General features: G+C 55.6%; 1 protein-coding gene across 1 annotated transcript in view; it reads left to right on the forward strand.

Moving 5' to 3' along the window:
• Notch1 (notch receptor 1) overlaps nt 1–14,872 on the forward strand; it is a 45,944-nt gene extending 31,072 nt beyond the window's left edge. The window contains 20 exon segments of the mRNA XM_028868838.2: nt 678–906; nt 1,458–1,659; nt 2,440–2,593; nt 2,737–2,921; nt 3,367–3,499; nt 3,710–3,967; nt 4,057–4,169; nt 4,999–5,570; nt 5,766–6,167; nt 7,253–7,401; nt 8,330–8,546; nt 8,743–8,830; nt 8,921–9,086; nt 10,169–10,464; nt 11,569–11,716; nt 11,813–11,910; nt 13,063–14,187; nt 14,189–14,214; nt 14,216–14,418; nt 14,421–14,872. Coding sequence (XP_028724671.1) covers nt 678–906; nt 1,458–1,659; nt 2,440–2,593; nt 2,737–2,921; nt 3,367–3,499; nt 3,710–3,967; nt 4,057–4,169; nt 4,999–5,570; nt 5,766–6,167; nt 7,253–7,401; nt 8,330–8,546; nt 8,743–8,830; nt 8,921–9,086; nt 10,169–10,464; nt 11,569–11,716; nt 11,813–11,910; nt 13,063–14,187; nt 14,189–14,214; nt 14,216–14,418; nt 14,421–14,509 — 4,853 coding nt within the window. The 3' untranslated portion in view covers nt 14,510–14,872.
• The last annotated feature ends 3,260 nt before the right edge of the window (nt 14,873–18,132 follow it).

Consider the following 18,132-nt stretch of genomic DNA (forward strand, 5'->3'; position numbering starts at 1 on the left):
GCGCCTGTCCCTTGGGCACACCTGGCAGGGAGCTGCTGAATCAGGGGTGGGAAAATAGTCCTGGCGCCCGGTGACAGCCAGTGACGTCAGCTGCAGGGCTGTGGGTAGCCGTGCCCTCAGCTCGCTCCACCGCCTGTGCCCAGGAGGAGACAGGTCAGGTGCTGGGACAGGCCAGGGGGTGGTTGTCGAGCATCACTGTGTGCTTCACATGGGTTGACCAGAGTGGCTCTGAAAGGCTCTGCAGCCAGATTGCCCACCCCGGTTTAATGGCCTGGAACAGGGGCACCGGGCGCTTCAGGATGGTGGCAGGGGGACCTGACTGTACTCAGCCTTGACATTGGCCCTTGTCAGGACCCACTGAGTTGTGCAGGGCTCTGGGACTGCCCCCATCCTGAGTCAAAGCGGAGACTTGGAGAGATTGAGGGTCTGCCTGAGGGTCTGCCTGGCACCACCAGGGTGTGTGTAGGGGGATGGGTTCCCCCATGACTGGTCTGTGAAGCCGGCTGCATTCCTGTCTCCCCACTGCCTGGGGGCCTGAGGGAAGGGGATGTATGTGGAACAGAGCCCGGGCTCAGAGCTGGCATCAGCCTGGAGTGAGTGGCCCCACTGACTCTGGTGTCACCAGAGGCTTGCTGTGAGCCCTGGCCACCCTAAGGCTCATCCTTCTGTCCCTTCAGACCCTTGTCACAATGGGGGTTCCTGCACCGATGGCATCAACATGGCCTTCTGCGACTGCTTGCCGGGCTTCCAGGGTGCCTTCTGTGAGGAGGACATCAATGAATGTGCCAGTAATCCCTGCCGGAACGGTGCCAACTGCACCGATTGTGTGGACAGCTACACGTGCACCTGCCCTGCAGGCTTCAACGGCATCCACTGTGAGAATAACACACCTGACTGTACCGAGAGGTGGGTCCTGACTTCTGGTCTCCCAGGGGCCTGGTGGGATCCAGCCTCGGCTGAGGGAGGCAGGGAAAGGATTGGATGGTGGGGGACACACTGCCTGACAGCTTGGACCTCAAGCAGGTGTCTTGCCCAGACCCGGTGGACATTCAGCACTAATTGAGTTGAATCCAGCGTTGTTCATTGCACTGCAGTGTCCCTCCTAAAGGGGCCATTGTGACCTCCCGTGACTTAGAACAAGGATGTTTATCCAGAGGAATTGGTGAACCAGCCTCCTCCTAAACGAGAGCTTTGTAGTCCATCTTCTTTCCCCCTTTGCCCTGATTGCCAGGAAGCTTAATATTCAAAGTCAATCTCACGCCTGGTTTGTGATGTATTTCCTATAGTATTCTCATTTGCCCAGGACTTTTTTTTTTTTAACCATCGTGCACCGTACCTGTATGCTATAAAATCTCTGATGATGTGAGTGTTGCAGCCAGGCCGGCATAGAGTTGCCTTCTCCAGGCAAGGACCTTGCTTCACTCGCTCACTCTTCTCTGCCTTCTGTCTACCTCCAGCTCCTGCTTCAATGGTGGCACCTGTGTGGATGGCATCAACTCTTTCACCTGTCTATGTCCACCTGGCTTCACGGGCAGCTACTGCCAGTACGATGTCAATGAGTGTGACTCACGGCCCTGTCTGCACGGTGGCACCTGCCAAGACAGCTATGGTACCTACAAGTGCACCTGCCCACAGGGCTACACTGGCCTCAACTGCCAGGTGAGCTGGGGTTACAGGGGGTGACCCAGAAAGCCTAGGACTCTCCACTGCCCAGTGCCCAGCCCTAGGCCGTGCTACCTTCAGAGGGCCAGGGACACAGACGCGGAGAGGGCTCCCAGGTGTCATTATGGGTTTATGGATCCAGAGTGGACCCACATCCTCTGGGGAAATGCCAAGATGGATGTTTCTGAGGGAGACGGGTGGAGATGCCAGGTTCTAGCTTCCGTGGAGCGTATTATATGGCCGTTTATCCAAAGCAGCCTGGGGGCAGTGCTCACTTCTGGTGGAGGATGTCCCAGGGAAGGCAGTAGATCACCTGGATTTGCAGAGGGCCTTGAAGGAGAGCAGGGGAGACATGGGCCCCAATCCCAGGCTGCTCCCAGGACAAGGGGTGTCTGTGAGCCCTGTGCCTGGGAGTTCTTAGGTGACATTCTTTCTGACCTGGTGTGGGGAGGGGGAGAGGGAGAGAATGTTCCACTCTTATCGTTCTCACCTGTGGGTCATGACCCCCCCCACAGAGGTCACATATTAGATATCCTGCATATCAGATATGTACATTACAGTTCGTAACAATAGCAAAATTACAGTTATGAAGTAGCAGTGAAATGATTTTATGGTTGGGGGTCACCACAACATGAGGCACTGTTCTAAAGGGTCCCAGCATTAGGAAGGTTGAGAACCACTGCCCTACTCAGAGCTGGCCAGGGCTGGGGCGAGAGGGTGTCCCGGGCAGCAGTCAGGGTTGGTAGGGAAGGGGCTGACCAGTGCCTGCCTCCTCAGAACCTCGTGCGCTGGTGCGACTCAGCTCCCTGCAAGAACGGTGGCAAGTGCTGGCAGACCAACACGCAGTACCACTGTGAGTGCCGTAGCGGCTGGACTGGCTTCAACTGCGATGTGCTCAGCGTCTCCTGTGAGGTGGCCGCACAGAAACGAGGTAGCTGGCCCGGCCCGTCTGTCCTTGCCCTGGCTCATCCCCGGCCAGGGTCACCCCGGGGGCTTACCAGGTCAGGAGGACGTGGGCAGTAGTCTTAGAAGTTGCAGCCCAAGTCCCAGCTCCTTCTCACCCTGTGCCCGCAGGCATCGATGTCACCCTCCTGTGCCAGCATGGAGGCCTCTGCGTGAACAAGGAAGACAAGCACTACTGTCACTGCCAGGCAGGCTACACGGGCAGCTACTGCGAGGACGAGGTGGACGAGTGCTCACCGAACCCGTGCCAGAACGGAGCCACCTGCACCGACTACCTGGGTGGCTTTTCCTGCAAGGTGCGGGCCGCCTTGGGGGTGGCGGGGAGGGTGTCGGCATGAGTGTTGCTGCAGGAGGGCATCTGAACTGGGAGCTGGTGTATCATGGCGCACTGAGCCCGGTGTCGTCTTAGAGCAAGGTTTCACACGCCTGTGCGGGATCCAGTCCCATTACAGATGTGCTGGAGGAAGAACGTGCCAAGCAGGGGCTTGGGCTCCTTTCCGAGATAGTTTATGCTACCTACCGCCTGTTCTAAGGCCTCACCCCTGTGGGACCAGGTGTTGTCCCCTCCCCACTTTGGACAGGGACTTTAATTTGCTGAGGTCGTGCCTGGGGACTGCTGGGTGGACCCCCCCCCTCCCCAGGGCTGCCAGTGTAGGCCTAACTGGGTGTGTAGGCCTGCATCGCAGGTGGGAGACATGATACCATGACTCCAGCTGAGCTGAGCCTGTACCGTTTCTACAGTGTGTGGCTGGCTATCACGGATCTAACTGTTCTGAGGAGATCAATGAGTGCCTCTCCCAGCCCTGCCAAAATGGGGGCACCTGCATCGATCTGACCAACACCTACAAGTGCTCCTGCCCCAGGGGTACACAGGGTAAGAGTGGGGACCCGGACGGTGTGGCTAGGATCCAGCCAGAGCTCACCCCATCGTGCCTTGTGGGGCCAATCTTGGTAGGAAGATAGGCTCCACTGGCACCGTGCCACCTTCCCTGGGTCCCTGTTTCGAACTGATAGCTGTGCTGGGCCACACAGGACAGAGTACAGCCAGTACCATCCCCTGACAGTGTCCGTGGTCACTTGGCAGGTGTGCACTGTGAGATCAACGTTGACGACTGCCATCCCCACCTTGACCCTGCCTCCCGAAGCCCCAAGTGCTTCAACAATGGCACCTGTGTGGACCAAGTGGGTGGCTACAGCTGCACCTGCCCGCCAGGCTTCGTCGGGGAGCGGTGTGAGGGCGATGTCAATGAGTGTCTCTCCAACCCCTGTGACCCACGTGGCACCCAGGACTGCGTGCAGCGCGTTAATGATTTCCACTGCGAGTGCCGGGCTGGCCACACTGGTGCGTGCCTTGGGCGGGTGGGCCAGATGGGTGGAGGGGCGGGCAGTGGCGGCAGGGCTAGCTTAGCTCCTTACGGTCTTCTCACCCAGGACGCCGCTGTGAGTCAGTCATCAACGGCTGCAGGGGCAAACCATGCAAGAACGGGGGCGTCTGTGCCGTGGCCTCCAACACGGCCCGCGGATTCATCTGCAGGTGCCCTGCGGTAGGTGCCCTTGGCCCCGTGCAGCTGATAGGTAGGGTGCCAGAACCCCTTCATCTTACATTGGAGGGACCTGTCCCACACCCGCCCTCACCCAGAGCAGAGTAGCCTGAAGGCCTCTAGCCAAGGCTAGACCAAGCTCCATGCTCCCTCATGCCCGCTCTCCCAGCTCATTCATAAAACGTGAGTGGGCATGACACCTACATGCCTGTAATTCTAGTGCTCTGGGGCTGAGGCGGAAAGACTGCCTTGCAGTCAAGGCTGTTGCAGGCTACAGAGCAAGACCCTGTTTACAAAGTTTATTTCCCGCTATGCTGTATTGGGAACCTAGGTCCCCACACATGCTGGGCAAATGTTCTGACACTGAGGCCCGGCCCAGCCTCTTGTTTTTAAATAGACGTTCATTTTAAAGCAGTTTTAGGTTTGCGTGAGAACTTGGCAGGGGGGCCAGGTCCTCACCCTGCCTGCCATTTCCTATGGTTACCACCTTGCCTGGAAGGTGTTGGGGGTCACACTCAAAGCTGGCACTGATATGCAGTATGTGCTCTGGGCGTCAACACTCAGGGATTCATACACATATAATGTACCAGTGGCAGCCTGGTTTTTCAAGGCTCTAAAAACTCCTAGGGTTATACCTACTCAGCCGGCCCTCTGTTTCAAAGCCCTTGGTTTTCCTTACCTTGCTGTGGTGAGGATGTTTCAAGGGTCTTGTTAGTGGAGAAAGGCCACAGGCTCTCACAGGTCATGGGGTGTGGCCAGGCCTAGGCTGGGGTGCATGGTGTCCCTGAACCTTAGCATCCTGACCCAGTGTACCATCCTCTCTCCGCCACAGGGCTTTGAGGGCGCCACGTGTGAGAACGATGCCCGCGCCTGTGGCAGCTTGCGCTGCCTCAATGGTGGCACGTGTATCTCAGGCCCACGCAGTCCCACCTGCCTGTGCCTGGCCGCCTTCACTGGCCCTGAGTGCCAGTTCCCAGCCAGCAGCCCCTGTGTGGGTGGCAACCCCTGCTACAACCAGGGCACCTGTGAGCCCACATCCGAGAGCCCTTTCTACCGCTGCCTGTGCCCTGCCAAGTTCAACGGGCTGCTGTGCCACATCCTGGACTACAGCTTCGCAGGTGGTGCTGGGCGCGACATCCCCCCGCCGCAGATCGAGGAGGCCTGCGAGCTGCCTGAGTGCCAGGAGGATGCAGGCAACAAGGTCTGCAGTCTGCAGTGCAATAATCACGCCTGCGGCTGGGATGGCGGTGACTGCTCCCTCAACTTCAACGACCCTTGGAAGAACTGCACGCAGTCCCTGCAGTGCTGGAAGTATTTCAGCGACGGCCACTGTGACAGCCAGTGCAACTCAGCCGGCTGCCTCTTTGACGGCTTCGACTGCCAGCGCGCCGAGGGCCAGTGCAAGTAAGTAAGGGCCGGGTTGCCTCTGAGTCCCAGGGCTCAGCAGACCGCTGCGGGAGGGCGGACCCAACGACTCCCAGGAACACGAGAGCCCAGGGTCTATCTAATCCCTGCCCATAGAGGACACCAGGCACGTTTCCCAGGTCTGGGCCAGTCGGGGTGGATGTGATGAGACTGAGGGTATCCTGTACCCCTCAGCCCCCTGTATGACCAGTATTGCAAGGACCACTTCAGTGACGGCCACTGCGACCAGGGCTGCAACAGCGCCGAGTGTGAGTGGGATGGCCTAGACTGCGCGGAGCACGTGCCCGAGCGGCTGGCGGCCGGCACGTTGGTGTTGGTGGTGCTGCTCCCACCTGAGCAGCTGCGGAACAACTCCTTCCACTTCCTGCGGGAGCTCAGCCACGTGCTGCACACCAACGTGGTCTTCAAGCGGGATGCGCAGGGCCAGCAGATGATCTTCCCCTACTATGGCCGCGAGGAGGAGCTGCGCAAGCACCCCATCAAGCGCTCCGCAGCGGGCTGGACCACCTCGTCGCTGCTTCCCGGCACCGGTGCGGGGCGCCAGCGCAGGGAGCTGGACCCCATGGACATCCGAGGGTGAGTGAGCTCCAGCTGTTGTGGGCTGTTTCCCAGTGCGTCCATGGGCCCTGCCCGTTAACCAGCTCTCAACCCTGGAGGTGAACTCCGGGGAGCTGGTATTCACCCTACTTCATGGTCAGAAAGGACCTGGAATGCGGAGGCCACCTCTCCTCTGGTACCTGGCAGGCTTTACTCTTTGCCCAGCTTGTGGTTTTGAGGCCCCGCTCTGTACCAGGTGTTTGATCAGGACCAGGCTGATTCAAGCCTCCAGGGTGTTCCCTGGAGCTCAGTCATCCTCGACCAAGCCTGCACCTCCGTCTCTACACCCCCCTCCTCCACACTACCGAGGAGGCAGGTGGGGAATGCAGGAGGGTACTGTTGCTGAGCCTTGACGGCTGAGGAGCTGAGGGTGGCAGTGAGGAGGCACAAATAAGGGCATCTCACGGATGCTGCACAGAGCCACTTGGGGACGGGCAGAGAAGCACCAGCCAGGCCAAATAGGTCACCCCCACACCCTGCATTTGGGGTTCCCAGGAGTCTGCCACCTATTCCTCTTTGAGCTACTGGGCATCTGCCACGTGGCACCTTGGTGTCTCTTGACCCCAGTGGTTCCTAGTCCTTGGTTTCCTTGGCATGGAACTGCAGTAAAGGTCAGAGATGTATTGTCACCTGGAGGCTGTTAGAATCCTGTGTCTGAGAGTGGGTGACCTGGCTGGCATGGTCTCAGCTCTCCAGCATCTGAGCCCGCTGTTGTCTCAGGCCACTCCCTGGGGAGTTCTGAGGAATAACCCACAACTGCATCCTTCTGTGGGACACCAGGGACTGCTCTCAAGAGGGCCCTGGGTGCCGGAGGACATCCCTGTTCCCAGAGGTGAAGGAAAGGGCGCTGTGGTACCTAAGGGGCAAGGCTGAAAAACATGTTGGGCAGTAGGGTGAGTCCCTGCTGAGTGCTGACCCCTGGGGCTGCAGGGAGCCTGTCCAGTTGCAGGGCTGTTGTTGCCAGCCATGTTCTCTGGGTCGGGGGATAGGGTGCGGAGTCAGAGCTGGTTTGCAGGCAGCATGCTAGGCTGCACATGATCCCAGTGCGATGTGTGTGTTCCCAGCTCCATTGTCTACCTGGAGATTGACAACCGGCAGTGTGTACAGTCATACTCACAGTGTTTCCAGAGTGCCACCGACGTGGCTGCCTTCCTGGGCGCGCTTGCTTCACTTGGCAGCCTCAACATCCCCTACAAGATCGAGGCCGTAAAGAGTGAGTGGTCGTGGTTGGGAAAGATGGCTCAGTAGTTGGGAACATTGGCTGCTCTCGCAGAGGACTGGGGTTCAAATCTCAACCCACACGGTATCTTATAACTATCTGTGACGCCAATTCAGAGGATCCTACGCCTTCTGACCTCTGCAGGCACCAGACACGCACAGGGCTCATAGACCTGCATGCAGGCAAAACACCCATACACATTAAAAAAAAAAAAAAATTTTGACGTGTGTGCCCCATCCCCCAGCCCTGCTTCTTCCGGGATGGGTTGCTGGAGTGGAGGGGGAGTCTACCTGGGAAGGGCACAGGCAGGCTGTCTCACACTCCTGTGCCAGCTGCCATCAGAACTCAGGAAGTGCTTTTCTGGAATTTTCCTGATGGCCTTCCTTCCCTGTGGATGGTGACAGCCACAGGTAAATCTTAGATGTATACATACACCAGAAAGTGTGGGGGAGCTTTTTCCTCTCCCCATTCTTTACCCCTGATTTTTCTTTGTTGGGTATTATTTCAAAATCATTACAGTTTTTTTTTTTTTTTTTTTTTTTTTTTTTTTTAAGGAGAGAGAGAGAGAATTGATCGGTGTCATGTGAAGTGTTGAAGTTTGTATCTTGAAAATCCCCCTAAATCCTTTGTCTTAACAGCTCAATGCGAGCGCAGCGATTTGAAGTTCGCTAATCCTCCTCCTCGAAAGGGGAGAAGTGAGCACTGTCTCCAGACAGATCGGCTGGTGCAGGAGAGAATTTAGCGATAGTTTGCAATTCTGATTAATCACGTAGAAAATGACCTTATTTTGGGGGGTGGGATGGAGGAGAGTGGGTGAGGAGGCGCTGGCCGTGGAGCCGGTCCGCCGCCCCCCACCCCGCCGGCCCGCAGCATCACCACGCCTGCCTGACGTGGGGTGCTCGCCTGCCGCCCCTGCCCGCAGGTGAGACGGTGGAGCCTCCGCTGCCCCCGCAGCTGCACCTCATGTACGTGGCAGCGGCTGCCTTCGTGCTCCTGTGCTTTGTGGGCTGCGGGGTACTCCTGTCCCGCAAGCGCCGGCGGCAGCATGGCCAGCTCTGGTTCCCCGAGGGCTTCAAAGTGTCAGAGGCCAGCAAGAAGAAGCGGAGAGAGCCCCTCGGCGAGGACTCTGTCGGCCTCAAGTGAGTGGGCGCTGCCCCCCCCCCGTGTTGGGGGCTGAGTGGCAGGGTGGGTGGGGTACTTAGCTCCTGCAAGCCCGTGGGCCCATCTAGCCCGTTCCTCACCCTGAGCCCAGCTGCATGTAGAGGATGCCCATAGGAGCTGTGGCTATAGGGCATTTCCTGGAGCACCTGCTCAGTCTCCCCACCCCTCACCCAGGCCCCTGAAGAATGCCTCAGATGGTGCCCTGATGGACGACAATCAGAACGAGTGGGGGGACGAAGACCTGGAGACCAAGAAGTTCCGGGTAAGTCCAGCCGGCTCCCAGGCTTCCCTGGGTGGCACTTCCCACCTGGGCCCCAGGTGATGAGGCTCTGTTTACTCTGTCCAAATTCAGTTTGAGGAGCCAGTGGTTCTTCCTGACCTAGACGATCAGACTGACCACAGGCAGTGGACCCAGCAGCACCTGGATGCTGCTGACCTGCGCATGTCTGCCATGGCCCCAACACCGCCTCAGGGTGAGGTGGATGCTGACTGCATGGATGTCAATGTCCGAGGACCAGGTAAGGCCACTGCAGACACCACACACACACACACACACACACACACACACACACACACAGCCTAGCAGCACCCTTCCCTGGGCTGATCTCCAGGCTCCTGCTACCCCCACAGTATACTTTTTCATGAAATGCTGCTTTGCAATACGTCAATCAAAAGTGTTGATTTTTTTTCCCTTTGTTTTTTGAGGCAGGGTCTTACTGTGTAGGCCAGGCTAGCCCCAAATATGGTTCTTCTGTCTCAACTTCCAGTGTGCTGGGATTATAGGTGTGGCTTCCATGACTGGCTAGAGTGTTGACTTTTAAAATTATATGCATATATGTATATAAAAATATGTGTATATATATATTTTATGTTATGTGCATGGTTCTGCCTATGTATATGTCTGTGTACCATGTGCTTGCCTTGTGCCTGTGGAAGCCAGAAAAGGCCATTGGATCCCCTGGGACTGGAGTTGCAGATTGTTGTGAGCCGCTATATGGGTGGTGGGGATTGAACCCAAGTCCTCTGGAAGAGTAGCCAGTGCTCTAACTGTTGAGCAATCTCCCCAGCCCTTATTTTTATCATATTTTTAAACATTTATTCATTTGAGTGAGAGGGGCACACATGTGCCGTAGGGCACACATGGAGGACAGCTTGCATGAGTTGGTTCTCTCTTTCCACCACGTGGGTCCCAGGGACCAAACTCAGGTTGGCAGGCTTGGCAGCAAAGGCCTTTACCCACTGAGCCATCTCATTTGCCCGATGGTGACTTTTAAAGTACCTTTTTAAAGGTGTCTTTTTCCTGAACGGGTCCTCAATGAAGGGTATCTTGGGCAGGTCGGGAAGTAAAACTGGAGGGCGTCTTTATCACCCCATCATTGCAGGTTGGTAGCTAAAATAGCGCTCTGTTCTGTAGGAACTCAGGGTGACTTCAACAGCCCCCAGTAGCCACTGTGTGCTGAGAGGTGTGTCTGTCCACACAGCTGTCCCTCGAACTGAAGGCTGTGGCAGAGCTGCCGTGGCCATGGCTGGGTACTGACACCCCCCCCCCAGGCTGACAGCACCCTCTCCACGCCCACCCCTGTCTCTCTCCTCTCTGCAGATGGCTTCACACCCCTCATGATCGCCTCCTGCAGTGGAGGAGGCCTCGAGACAGGCAACAGTGAAGAAGAAGAAGATGCGCCTGCTGTCATCTCCGACTTCATCTACCAGGGCGCCAGTTTGCACAACCAGACGGACCGCACAGGAGAGACTGCCCTGCACCTGGCTGCCAGATACTCTCGTTCAGATGCTGCCAAGCGCTTGCTGGAGGCCAGTGCAGATGCCAACATCCAGGACAACATGGGGCGCACCCCATTGCATGCAGCTGTTTCTGCAGATGCTCAGGGTGTCTTTCAGGTAGGCAGCACTGCACCCTTGGGGCCAGTGACCTGATCTGGGGCAGTGGTCTGGCTGGCATGGGCCCTGCAAGCCCTAATTCCAAGTGTGACTGGCACCTCAACACTGGAACTACACATTGGAGCAAGTTCAGGTTACAAAGGGCATCAAGCCCCACCTGTGTTCTCTGGGCAAGCTGGCTGAAGGTGGTTCTAAGGAACCTACAGGGTGAGGCAGGGCCTCCCTACCCTCGGTAAGACCCTTCAGTCTAAAGGCTATGGCCTGCCTTGAGGCCCTCCGTCCAGTGCTGTAGCCTTTGCAGCCTAGACCCATCCCATTCAGCGGTGGCTACAGGCATAGCCCCTGGCGGCAGGAAGAGAGCTTTAGAGGCTGCTGGTCCTGGCCTTGCCTGGAAGCCTGAAGCCGGCCAGGGTGGATTTAGGGATTTAGCTGCCTGGGTCTCCAGGGACAATCCCTGTAGCTGCTCCTGCATGTTGCCAGCCATTGACCCCAGCTACCAGGTCCCATCCTCTAGGCCTCCCTGGAGCAGACTCCAATGGGGCATAGACCTGGCATCAAAAAGCTTGCCATTTAATCATTTCTTAACTTGAGCAACATATTATCAGTCTGCAGAAGAAATTAAACCAGACGGGGCAATGCATACCTGTTATCCCAGCACTCTAGAATTTGAGAGGATTGTGAGCACAAAGCTAGCCTGGTCTTTATAAAAAGACCCTGTTTCAAAGGAGCAAAGAGAGGTTGAGGTCAGCCACAGGATAAGAGGAGCCCAGGGCAGGTCCACATGGCCTACCTTGCTTGCACAGACAAATCTGTGTATGCTCTGCAGGAATCCAGGCAGTACTGTGAGTCCTCACTCAGGTCACCATCCCGCTCCTCCCACTTGTGACTCAAGCAGGGCAGCTTAGCAGTTCCAAGCATGGCTGTGGGCCTTGAGGGGGATTCCCATCCTGGTTTCTCTCCCTTTTATCCCCATGCCAGGCAGGTGTTTCTGATAGGCATGACCATAAGATGGTCCAGTCATGGGAATGTCCAGCTGGGCATTGGCTCCTGGAGATCCCAACTTGTGTTTGGATCACTCTGCCTGAATCCATCCCTGCCTTCCAGATCCTGCTCCGGAACCGAGCCACAGACCTGGATGCCCGCATGCATGACGGCACAACCCCACTGATCCTGGCTGCACGCCTGGCCGTGGAGGGCATGCTGGAGGACCTCATCAACTCGCATGCAGACGTCAATGCCGTGGATGACCTAGGTAGGCCCAAGCTACGGCCTAGCTCCCGAGGACATCAACCACTACGTGGTCTGGTCAGCCCTAACCTACTCTCGCCTCTCCTTGCTTTCTTTCCAGGCAAGTCGGCCTTGCACTGGGCAGCGGCAGTGAACAATGTGGATGCTGCAGTTGTGCTCCTGAAGAATGGCGCCAACAAAGACATGCAGAACAACAAGGTAAGCAAAGGGGCTGCCTTAGCCACAGGGGCATGCTGGGGCTCGGTACACCCTTATGTAGAGCATTTAGAGTGTTAGTGTCGGGGACACAGCTAACTCTTTTGACACCTCCCAAGTGCTGGGGCTGGGGGCTGGGACAACAGCAGATAAAGTTTCCCACCCGGTGGCCGCCAATGTCCTGTGTTACTGCCACTTGAACCTTGACTTCTGTTCCCCTCTGTCTTGGCAGGGTCTGGTGACCCTAGGGGTTCGGGATTGGCCAAGGGGCCGGGGTGAGGTGGCTCGGTGGCACCCCTGGTCTGGCCCACCACGACGTAGCATCCTCCCTCCTTTGAGATAAAGGAGACACTGCTGAGCCGGGCTGCATCTCTCCACCTTGCCTCCCAGTGTCTCTGTTTGTCCAGGGCTAGTTACTTCTTCAGGACCATGTTCAGTTGCTCAGAAGTGCAGTTTGTGCCTTCATTGCCCACTGCAGGTTGAGAATGCAGCAGGTGTCAGGCATTGGAGGTTGCTGTTGGACACAGGTTCTCCCCGGTCCAGGGTGGGCCAGTGGTTATAAAGAGAATCAGAGCCTGGTAGACGGCTCTCTAGGTTCCTAGGCCTTTCACACTCTTCACAGAGAGGTGTGTGGTTATTGTCTACGAGGCAGAGCAGACCTGGAAAGAGCTGAGATACCATGGCCACTGATTATGACCCTTTGGACAGGAAATGTCTTCCCTGTGCCCATTGATTTGCCCAAAATTGCAGTATTTTATGCCTGCATTTTGGGAGGGTAAAGGACACGAGGTTCGTTAGATTTTTGGCAGTCTGACCCCACACATGGGAAGCCCTATGGATTTAGCATGGAGGGTCCCACAGACCTTCTCTGGACTCAGGTCTAGCCAGGTGTAGTGGCACACGCCTGTCATCCTAGGATTAGGAAGTTAAGGCAAGATGATTGTGAGTTCCAGGCCATCTTGGGTAACACAGGGAGGCCCCACTATAACCCTCCTCCCCGCAAGCCTGGTAGTCTAGGATGTTTGGGTCTAGACAGGTCTCCCCCACTGTGAAAAGAGGAAGAGGAACGACTGCTTCCCTAGCTCCTCCTCCCAGGCCATCCAGCATGAATGACTCAGCAGGTCCTATACCAAGCCTCCTGTCCTTGCCCTACAGGAGGAGACGCCCCTGTTCCTGGCGGCCCGTGAGGGCAGCTATGAGACTGCCAAAGTGCTGCTGGACCACTTTGCCAACCGGGACATCACAGACCACATGGACCGACTGCCACGGGACATTGCTCAGGAGCGCATGCACCACGATATCGTGCGGCTGCTGGATGAGTACAACCTGGTGCGCAGCCCGCAGCTGCATGGCACTGCCCTGGGTGGCACGCCCACCCTCTCTCCCACACTCTGCTCGCCCAATGGCTACCTGGGCAACCTCAAGTCTGCCACACAAGGCAAAAAGGCTCGCAAGCCCAGCACCAAAGGGCTGGCCTGTGGCAGCAAGGAAGCTAAGGACCTCAAAGCACGGAGGAAGAAGTCCCAGGATGGCAAGGGCTGCCTGTTGGACAGCTCCAGCATGCTGTCGCCTGTGGACTCCCTTGAGTCACCTCACGGCTACTTGTCAGACGTGGCCTCACCACCCCTTCTCCCCTCCCCATTCCAGCAGTCTCCATCCATGCCTCTCAGCCACCTGCCTGGTATGCCTGACACCCACCTGGGCATCAGCCACTTGAATGTGGCAGCCAAGCCTGAGATGGCAGCACTGGCCGGAAGCAGCCGGCTGGCCTTTGAGCCACAGCCCCCACGCCTCTCCCACCTGCCTGTAGCCTCCAGTGCCAGCACAGTGCTGAGTACCAATGGCACAGGGGCTATGAATTTCACCGTGGGTGCGCCTGCAAGCTTGAATGGCCAGTGTGAGTGGCTCCCCCGACTGCAGAACGGCATGGTGCCCAGCCAGTACAACCCGCTACGGCCAGGTGTGGCATCGGGCACCCTGAGCACACAGGCAGCTGGCCTCCAGCATGGCATGATGGGCCCACTACACAACAGTCTCTCCACCAATACCTTGTCCCCAATGATCTACCAGGGCTTGCCCAACACACGGCTGGCTACGCAGCCTCATCTGGTGCAGACCCAGCAGGTGCAGCCACAGAACTTACAAATCCAGCCTCAGAATCTGCAGCCACCATCACAGCCACACCTCAGTGTGAGCTCAGCAGCCAATGGGCACCTGGGCCGGAGCTTCCTGAGCGGGGAGCACAGCCAGGCGGCGGATGTACAGCCACTGGGCCCCAGCAGGTCTGCCTGTGCACACCATCTGCCCAGGAGAGCCAGGCCCTGCCCACATCACTGCCATCCTCGATGGTCCCGCCCATGACCACTACCCAATTCCTGACCCCTCCTTCCCAGCACAGCTACTCATCCTCACCTGTGGACAACACCCCCAGCCACCAGCTGCAGGTGCCAGAGCACCCCTTCCTCACCCCATCCCCCGAGTCCCCTGACCAGTGGTCCAGCTCCTCCCCGCATTCAACATCTCTGATTGGTCCGAGGGCATCTCCAGCCGGCCCACCAGCATGCCGTCCCAGATCACCCACATTCCAGAGGCATTTAAGTAAACAGTGATGCGGGATACAGGACCCCAGCTTCCGTTCCCAAGCCCTGTTGGGAGTCGTTTCCAGTGCTCCAGGATGCAGGGGCGACCAAAGGAGCTTTTTAAAAAAAAATGTTTTTATACAAAATAAGAGGACAAGAATTTCCTTTTTTTTTTTTTTTTTTTTTTTTTTAGTATTTATTTATGTACTTTTATTTTCCACAGAAACACTGCCTTTTTATTTATATGTATTGTTTTCTATGGCACTAGGGAAAAAACGTATCTGTTCCAAGAAAATAAACTAGTTCTCAAGAGCCTTGATTTTCCTGGTCAGGGTGAAGTTCCCTGTGTGTTTGTAAAATATGAACAAGGACTCATGATTTGTAAATGCTGTTTATTTATTGATTGCTTCTTTCCTAAATCAGAAAAAAGCGAAACCATGACAGAATGGTAAACTGGACCTGCCCATGGCCAGAAATCCTGTCTGTCTACCCAGATCTGCCACCCTGCTACCCATGCCACCCCCTCCCAGCGTGACCTGGGATTTGTAGATGTGTTTAGAGACTGGCCAAGACCTTCACACCTTGGGCTCATAGATTAGTTTTGTATCTAAAACAGGAAACATGTAAAATGATGTGGTTTATACATTTTCTAAAACCACAGTGTAGGTTGAAAGAGGTGTCCTTGGCACGTGCAGAGGGTGCTACCCAGTACCAGTTCACGAATTCTTCAGGCTTCGGTGTTCCTATAGTTGTTGATGGGCCTTGGGAGTAACTTCCCTCCTGCTTGCCCCGCCACGTCCCTTCCTGACTTCTTGAGCGTGAGCCTCAGGATGTGGTGCCCTGGGCCATGTGGAGTAACCCCCCTCCTGGAATAAGACACTGCTGGACTTTTTCCCCCTGGCCTCACATCATCCAAATTCACCTGAGGATGACTGTCCAGCTGGCCTGGCTCCCCAGACCTGACTACTGAGGGTTCCAATGTGCATTGTGGCATCGCCAGAGTGGCTGCATTGAGACCTCTAAGGAAATCTGGCTGATGCAGGTCCTCTGCCCTGGGTGGGGACTCGCTTGAGTGTGCTGGAATGTGGTGGGCTGCCTCTGGGATATTCTCCTGGTTCAGGCAGTGCTGACAACAGATTCTTGCAGTATCAAGTATAAGCCTGTGGCAGAATAAGTACCTGTAAGATACATGTTAAGGTGGATTTTTTAAAAATCTGAAGGAACAAGTGTCCTGTTCAGCTGATGAGGAATGTCAGACGTGCCGTGGCTCAGTGTGACCCAGGCCTCCTGACCTGCAGCTGCCGCACCAGTAGCTCCTAAGAGCAACAACCCGGGATGGCCCATCCCCGCCAGCAAGCCCTCTCCCAGCCAATGTGCTGGAGGCTCGCTCAGGGGCAGGTGCCCACCTCCTCAGGGCAGCTCCTCCTGGCTCTGGGGGGGCAGTCTGCAATCAGTAGGTATGACAGACACATCCAAGATTTGATTTTACCATGTTTATTAAAAAAAAGTGTAGTTTACAGAAAAAGAACTTAAAAAAAATGTTATTACATGTAACTAGGTAATGAAAATGATGTATTTTTCATCTATTTTGTTAAACTACTTCAATAAATGTTGCGATGTCGTCAGATTTTGCTAACTTGAGTGTGTTTCTCCTATTGTGGGTGCAGAGCAAGATAGGGCACTGAGAACACTGAAATCCAACCCTGTCTTGCCAGTAATAAAGAGAAAGCTGCTCACAGGACATACATTCCAGAAGCTTCACAGAAGGGCATAAGCTGGGGACAGTGCAGAAGAGTGACCCCCCTTAGAGGATGCGGTTCGATGTCAGCTCTATATCCCATCAGCTGCAAGTGAGTGGCACCTTTCTTGCTGTTATGAATCCCTGGTCAATATCCTATTTCTTCAGTTCGCTGTGCCTAACTGAGTGAACTGTTGACTGCTTATATTCCCCATCATGGGACTCAAGGACCTTGCCTGATGATCCCCCCTCCATACTGCCTGTGTCTGCAACTCCTGCAATTGTCATGACTCAAGAGGACTAGAACAAATAGTCTGGGAAGACTAGTGAGGAGTCTCCACTATTGCGTGGGAAAGCCTTATCCTGCTGGATAAAGACTTGCCAGTGGCATTTGCAGGGAGAAGCTCCACGCTGATACACTCCAATGCATGTAGTATTCCACTGGTGCCTGGCTCCCTTTGGTGGAACCAGACTGTCACAGGACCAGGAAGAGGGGTGGGCCTCCCCCGGGAAGGTAGCCATAGCAGAGAGCTATGCAGCAAAGAACATGAAGGAGCCTTGGAGCAAGTACAGGCATAAGAAGGTCAGACGAAGGATTGAGAACTTCCAAGACATGGCACAAGCAAGCCTGGATCACACGGTCGTGGCCAGAAGTTCAGAATGCAGCCGACTTAGAGAGTTTGTAAGTGCTACACAAGGAATTCGATTGCCTAAGAAGACAATCATGCATACGCATTTTCAGCCACTCAGAGTGTAGGATCAAAGGCACTCGTTCCTTGCGATACCGTGCTATGCACTCTGAGCCACACATCAGTCACGACATCTTCCAGGTTCAGCTGTGTCCATATAGTGATTGATGAGCCTTGTGACGTTACTTCCGCAATGCCCTCCAGGACTTGCCCGCCTGATCCCCTTATGCACTCCTTACAGTGAGCCTGAGATGTAGCCTCCTGGGCTGGGGAATCCTGCCCCTGGAATTAAGACACTTGCTAATGTATCCTCGAGGACCTCAAGCAAGCCAAATCACCGGGGAGACTTCCAGCCTGGACCTGGAGCTCCTCCCAGCCTGACACTGAATGGTGAATGGCAGGTGAAAGCCAGATGGGCCCGCATGAGACTAAACGGAAATCTCTGTGCAGCACCTCGTGCGCCGAGGGGGACTTGCCTTTGAGTGAGCTGCAATGGGTTCCTGCCATCACGGAATTGCTGATACATCTACCAGATTCACGTATCGTTACCTGGTAATGTCAGTAAAGGTGCACTGTGCTAAAAAATCTGCAGGCACAGTCACCTTCTTGGTTCGGAACTGCGCTAGTGCTCCAGGCCTTCATATGAGGACCAGTTAGTCTAAAGAAGGGGCTGGAGGTGCCAGTAGTCTCCCACACGGAGCACCAGGACATGTGATAAGGCACCTCCGCATCGTGCCAGTGTAAACCTTCTGCAGCAGCAAATTAGGTACAATGATGAGGAGCTGACAATGTACTGCCCTAGAAAAAACTGATGAAACAACAAGCAAGATGTTCCATGCAGTTGGTCAGGAAAGACCTAAACCTAAAGGTATTAAAGTCACAGGCATCATGCCAGTGAGAAGGATAAGCAGCATGAGGGAGGGTGGGGGATCATCTCCTCTTCCCCGCACATGGTCCTCTCACGTAAATGCATGGCAACCATGTTTAACAAATAGAGGCTGAGAGTGCGCTGCCCTCTTCAGAGGACTGGCGCCCCTATGAGGACACAGGCGCGAAACCATCCCTCAAATGCCTGCCCACTGGGCGCAAGTGTTCCGCACTCTCACTATATATAGAAGCTGGGGGAGGAGCTACACACAGAATGTGGATAAAGTGGGATTCAATGCCCTCAAAGAAATCATACACTGATTGCACAAAAAGCAAAAAAAAAAAATAACTG

Source organism: Peromyscus leucopus, chromosome 4, assembly GCF_004664715.2.
Source record: "Peromyscus leucopus breed LL Stock chromosome 4, UCI_PerLeu_2.1, whole genome shotgun sequence".
Lineage (NCBI taxonomy): Eukaryota > Metazoa > Chordata > Mammalia > Rodentia > Cricetidae > Peromyscus > Peromyscus leucopus.